Source organism: Pelobates fuscus, chromosome 1 (genome assembly GCF_036172605.1).
Source record: "Pelobates fuscus isolate aPelFus1 chromosome 1, aPelFus1.pri, whole genome shotgun sequence".
Taxonomy (NCBI): Eukaryota; Metazoa; Chordata; class Amphibia; order Anura; family Pelobatidae; genus Pelobates; species Pelobates fuscus.
In genome coordinates, this window is record NC_086317.1 from 495,741,685 (window position 1) to 495,748,270 (window position 6,586).

The 6,586-nt window shown below is 42.8% G+C and overlaps 1 protein-coding gene across 4 annotated transcripts in view; it reads left to right on the forward strand.

The window, feature by feature from the left end:
- DCHS1 (dachsous cadherin-related 1) overlaps positions 1 to 5,225 on the forward strand; it is a 194,304-nt gene extending 189,079 nt beyond the window's left edge. The window contains exons 22-24 of one of the 4 annotated variants that reach the window (XM_063433387.1): positions 125 to 3,763; positions 3,832 to 4,461; positions 5,169 to 5,225. In XM_063433387.1, coding sequence (XP_063289457.1) covers positions 125 to 2,721 — 2,597 coding nt within the window. In that variant the 3' untranslated portion in view covers positions 2,722 to 3,763; positions 3,832 to 4,461; positions 5,169 to 5,225. Of the gene's footprint in view, positions 1 to 124; positions 3,764 to 3,831; positions 5,142 to 5,168 lie in introns of those variants that run through there. The other 3 variants (XM_063433379.1, XM_063433373.1, XM_063433384.1) reach the window with 3 other exon arrangements.
- Positions 5,226 to 6,586: the final 1,361 nt, after the last annotated feature.

The window sequence follows — 6,586 nt, forward strand, 5'->3', positions numbered from 1 at the left end:
TCTGTTTAACTAAACATCATATTTATATTTATCTTTGTTGTTAATTTTTCATTTGCTGGTAAAATATTGGGGGCTGGTAAAGTACACATATATCTGCCCTAATCATTTTTTTATTACTCCCCAGGAACACTTTTCAATACTCGGGTTATGGAATTGGACCCAGCGTGGCCTTTGATGAACGTGGTGGTAGAAGCTTGTGACCATGGATTCCCGAGTCTATCTTCCATTATTACTGTGCAGATATTGGTGATGGATGTTAATGACCATTCACCCTCCTTTCCACAACTGCAATACACTGCTTCTGTGCCAGAAGACCTACCTCTTGGCAGTACCATCTTGATCCTGGAGGCCACTGATGGTGATCTGTCTTTAGAGAACTCCGGGCTTGATTACACCATCTTTAGTGGGAACACAGGCAATGTCTTCCAAATACAGAGTGGAATGCGCTTGTGGAATGGTCATTTCCAGCATATTGGCTCCATCATTTTGACGGATTCCCTGGATTTTGAAGCTATTTCCTTTTATAATTTAACAGTTGGTGCCACTGACCGAGGTGTTCCACAGATGAGCCACTCTGTACCTGTTTTGATTACAATCCTCGATGTCAATGATAATCCGCCTGTCTTCCCAAGACCAGAATACAGTGTACTTCTCAGTGAGGCAGCTCCTGTTGGTTCTGAAGTGCTAAGACTGCTAGCACAGGATACAGACTCTGGTAACAACGGAATGGTATACTATAGAATCACATCAGGAGATGAGAGTCATCTCTTTCAGATTAATGGGGCCACAGGTGCCATAAAGCTAGCTCAACAACTAGACAGGGAGCGACAGTCACTACATGCTCTTGTGGTTCTAGCCTTTGATGGTTCAGCCAACTTTGCTCTTGTTACAGTGACTGTAGAAGTCCGTGACATAAATGACAACAAGCCATACTTTCCTGTGCAGATTCTGACAACCAGCATTCGGGAGAATCAGCCAGCTAATACACTACTAACTGTTATTCATGCCATAGACCTGGACACAGGAATGTTTGGTCAGCTGCATTACAATATGCTGGACCTTCCAGTAACTGAACCTGGACATCTAACTGGTAAAGATGTATTCCTGGTGAATAGGACATCTGGTGAGCTACTTTCTCGGCAGAGCTTTGATTATGAGCGTAGCAAAGCTTTCAACATGGTTGTCAGAGCCACAGATGCTGGAAATTTTTCAGCTACAGTCACAGTTCAAGTTCTCGTAACTGGAGAGGATGAATATGACCCAGTTTTCCTAGCCCAGTACTTCAACTTTGAGGTGACGGAGGGTGCTATTAAAGGCCAGGTCATTGGTCGTGTGCAGGCCACAGATGAGGATGAAGGGGCTGATGGACTGGTTCTGTACTCCTTCTCTAAACCATCACCATATTTTGGAATTAATGAAACCACAGGCCATGTCTACCTAAAGGTCGATAGCCAGAGACACCGTTCTGGTCGGTCCAAGCGAGAAACAAGGGAAATAATCATGGATGTTCATGCACACAGTCCTTTACCTTCCTCACGTGTTGCTGTTGCTCAGCTTACTGTGGACATTACACATACTTCATTTGGACTGGCCCCTGACTTGAACTTGTTACTCGTAGTGTCTGTGGCCTCTTCTTTGGCAGTGGTTGTAGTATTAGCTGTTGTTGCTATTGTGCTGGTTGTTTGCAGGTCACGGAGCATACAGAAGAAGCGTCAAGAGACAGATGCTCAATTGGATACCTTGCAGGCAAGCACTATGCAGAGAATGGGTCACGATAAGTCAACACTATCTAGCAGTGACCGAATCTACCATCAAACACTTCCTGGCTACTCCATGGAATCTTCAACAGGGGAGTGTTCTTACACCAGAGGAGGATCTCTAGACCCATCACATTCTAGTGGGCGTGGATCTGCGGAAGCTGCTGAAGATGATGAAATCCGTATGATCAATGAGTACCCTCGAGTAGCAAGCATTACATCATCAATGCAAGAACACATCTCAGCACGTGGTCCTGACTCTGGCATCCAACAAGATGCTGATCAACTGTCTGATATTTCTTGTGATCCATCTATGGATACTGGGCAGTGGTTTAAGAGTAAGAAGGGGTCTGCACAGTCACAGATGTATCGAGATGATAGTGGAGGAGGAGGAGCTTTTATAGGAGTAGGCTGTGGGCTTAACATGCCCCACAACAAGGACTACTCTTTCCCCGAAGATGGCAAGCCGTCTGTGGAGGGCTCTCTGACAGCCATTGTGGCCAGTGATGAAGAGTTACGCGGCAGCTACAACTGGGATTACCTTCTAAATTGGTGTCCTCAGTTCCAGCCATTAGCCAGTGTGTTTATGGAAATTGCCAGGCTTAAAGACGAATCAGCACTTAGAAGACCTTTTCAACCAAAGCCCAAAGCAATGCCCCAACCTCGCATTGATCCACCTCCTCTAATTACATCAGTGGCACATCCAGGTGCTAAGACCGTGCCCCCAAAGCCAGCTGTGGCCAGAAGTTTCCCTAATTTTTCATCTTTGCGTCGCTCCCCAATCACACATGAAGCTTTCCTTTCATCCTCAGCTATACCCCCCAGTTTCTCCCCATCCCTCTCTCCGTTGGCAGCGCGATCACCCGTTGTCTCGCCATTTGGAATTTCCCAGGGACCATCAGCATCTGTCCTCAGCACAGAGCACAATCTGGAACCTGTTAGTGATGGGGAACTAAGGATTTAAAACCTTGCAGTAAACAAAGGGCAATGACCACAAAAATAAAATACAAAGGCAGCAAAACCAACTGCATCTAGACTGGTGAAGAACTGTTCCTGCTAAAGGAGATACAATACAGTTTAACCTCTTTGAACCCAAATATGCATACTGTTTCAATAGGAAAAGAACGACTGCTCCAAGTCCCAGTCAAGACTGAACACAGGAGGCACCTCACCATACACTGACTGAAAGGTGCCTCCTTTACCACCTGACTTTGTGTCCCCTCTGTTGACCAGGGGTAGGAAGCCTCACTTGCCTGTGTGGTGAACAATGAACTAGATGAAGTTTAGATCAATTTTTTTGTAATGCATGAATGGCCTTCTATGATTTATTCAGCAAAACCGCTGTCCAGAAGCCCATTGATCCCAAGCCTGGCAGCTAGATCACTTTACTCAGGGGCCAAAACTCAGGCAGGACCTGTACACCAGCATCTTCATAGTGTACATAGGGCTGTAAGCTAGAGAGGCAAGATATACCATATCACTTGTCATAAACAGGAAGTGTATTCAGAAACCAATGCTCTACGCAGGATGTACAACTCAACAAGTGCCCAAGAGAGTAAGCAAAGTGAGGCTGTGTGCACGTAGACTGGACAGTAAGTAGGATTTCACTAGAGTGTAGTCGTGTAGTGTCGTATACAGTCTTCAGTTATGTTTACATTGTAATGATTATATGATAACCAAGGTTTTTTTAATCAATGATTCCAGTTCTGCTATTTATAATTATATACCTCATTTACATATTTGGCATCAAAGCAGTTCCATCACATTGTTGAGCGGTTATTTCACACGATCCCGGATAGAAGACTTGGTGGGTGCTATCTCAGCTTCGAGCAAAAGCCCGTCCTACCATGGTTCTCTATTGTCTGAAGCTAGAGCGGAGCAAATTATACGTATAACTAAATCTGTGAATTATAGAAATATATGTAAATATAACCTGCTCCCAGACTTGTGCTTAACAGCCCACCTTGGGATACGCTCAAGATTCCTAGAGGTTTAGAATGATTTATGTTTGAGGGTAAGATAATATAGACAGTATACGGCCAGGGTAGGCAGGTGTATAGACCAAAAAATAAAGACTTGATGGTATAGGAATTATACGGCTAGGCTAGGCAGGTGTATAGACCAAATAATAAAGACTTGATGGTATAGGAATTATACGGCTAGGCTAGGCAGGTGTATAGACCAAATAATAAAGACTTGATGGTATAGGAATTATACGGCCAGCCTAGAAAGGTGTAAAAACTAAATAAAAAAAGACTCAATGGTACAGGAATTATACGGCCAGGCTAGGAAGGTGTATAGACTAAATAATTAAGACTCGATGGTATAGGAATTATACGGCTAGCCTAGCAAGGTGTATAGACCAAATAATAAAGACTCAATGGTATAGGAATTATACAGCCAGGCTAGGAAGGTGTATAGATTAAATAATAAAAACTCAATGGTATAGGAATTATACAGCTAAGCTAGGAAGGTATTTTGACTGAATAATGGTTACTAGATGGTATAGAGTTTATATGGCATGGATAGGAATGTATATATTGGTAAAATAATGCAGACTGAATGGTATAGGGATTATATGGCCCAACTGGGAAGGTATATATTGAAGGATTAACGCAGATTGGATGGTATAGGGATTATTATGGCCCGGATAGGAAGGTATACAGACTGAATAACGGGGATTGGATGGTATGGGGTTAGGAAGGTACATAGAATGAGTAACGGGGATTGGATGGTATGGGGATTATATGGCCCAGCTAACGCAGATTGGATGGTATAGAGAGTATTATGGCACGGATAGGAAGGTATATAGACTGAAATACAGAGACTGGGTGGTATAGGGATTATATGGCCCAGCCTGGAAGGTATATAGACTGAATAATGGTTACTAGATGTATAGAGTTCATATGGCACAGCTAGGAAGTTATATGGACTTAATAACTCAGACTTTATGGTATAGGGATTATATGGACCAGTTAGAAAAGTATATAGTGACAGAATAACGCAGACTGAATGGTATACAGATTATATGGCCCAGCTAGGAAGGTATATAGACTAAATAACAGGGACTGGATGGTCTATTGGTTATATGGCCCGGCTAGGAGGGTATAAATTGACAGAATAACGCAGACTGGATGGTATACGGATTATATGGCCCAGCTAGGAAGGTATATAGACTAAATAACAGGGACTGGATGGTCTATTGGTTATATGGCCCGGCTAGGAAGGTATAAATTGACAGGATAACGCAGACTGGATGGTATACGGATTATATGGCCCAGCTAGGAAGGTATATAGACTAAATAACAGGGACTGGATGGTCTATTGGTTATATGGCCCGGCTAGGAAGGTATAAATTGACAGGATAACGCAGACTGGATGGTATACGGATTATATGGCCCAGCTAGGAAGGTATATAGACTAAATAACAGGGACTGGATGGTATACGGATTATACGGCCAATTTAGGAGGCGATAGAGACTGGGTGGACATTGGATGAATGGATTGTAAACTTGTTCAAGCAAAGTTATCAGTAGCTTGTTGTACCTTATTCCAAATTGTAATGGTAATTCTTATTTACAGTTCTATCCACACATTAAAACTGTAAAGCTGTGGAATCTGTCGGCACTAAAGAAATGCCAATAATAACTTTAATATGTGATAATATGTGATAGAATAGGACAGTTCGGGACATATTATACTAGCAATAATTTGGGACCCCATATACCTACACAGACTCTGAGATCTCCCGTTTAGTCCCACATGGTGTGAAATACTCTCGGGGTGTGAGTGCAGTGAACCCACCCCAGCCTGGGTAAGTTTGAGTCTTGGCATTGGAGCCAACTGTAGTGCTTGTGAATGTGGTGCTGGTGCGAGCTGTGGTCAGGGTATCTAGCACTTTATGTACCAATGCCTATTGAAATATGTAAGAAGCAATAATGAGCTCCTAAAAGCATACCCCATAGGTAGGTCGTATTTAACATCCCAGAAATGAGTTCCAGTCTGCAATTTCACTAGTATCGAAACACGCGTATATAATCTTGTCTTTCACACCGTTCATCATTTTCTTGGATATATTTGTTTTCATTCCCTTTCTGCATTCTCCCTCGTTATTATCTGAAACCGAACATATCATTATTTTATTCCCACTCACTTACAATGTTACTGGGTGTTGGCTAATCCAGCATCCACCCTTTATTACACTTCATTGTTATAATCTACTCACACAATAGCAAAGACTGGAAGCGACTGTAAAATCATGGTCCAAAGTCATTAGGTAATAACCCTGTATGCAGTACGGCGCTTGGTGAACCCACCTTGTCTCTCCATATTGCTAGCTCCAAGGGCTGGGGTGAAGAATGCCCCTAATAAAAACATGAAAGGGTTAAACCAATCTCAGTCTTTATTACATATTCATTCAATTCATCCTTCACATTATTCTTCCCAAAATCCTGTATAATTATGCTTTATCTGACTAACTTAGTATCCCCACTGAGCAGCTGGCAGTGAAGCCTTTACCTGTCAGTATTACGATACCTGGATAGTACCCACTGAGCACCTGATAGTATTACGATACCTGGATAGTACCCACTGAGCACCTGATAGTATTACGATACCTGGATAGTACCCACTGAGCACCTGATAGTATTACGATACCTGGATAGTACCCACTGAGCAGCTGGCAGTGAAGCCTTTACCTGTCAGTATTACGATACCTGGATAGTACCCACTGAGCACCTGATAGTATTACGATACCTGGATAGTACCCACTGAGCACCTGATAGTATTACGATACCTGGATAGTACCCACTGAGCACCTGATAGTATTA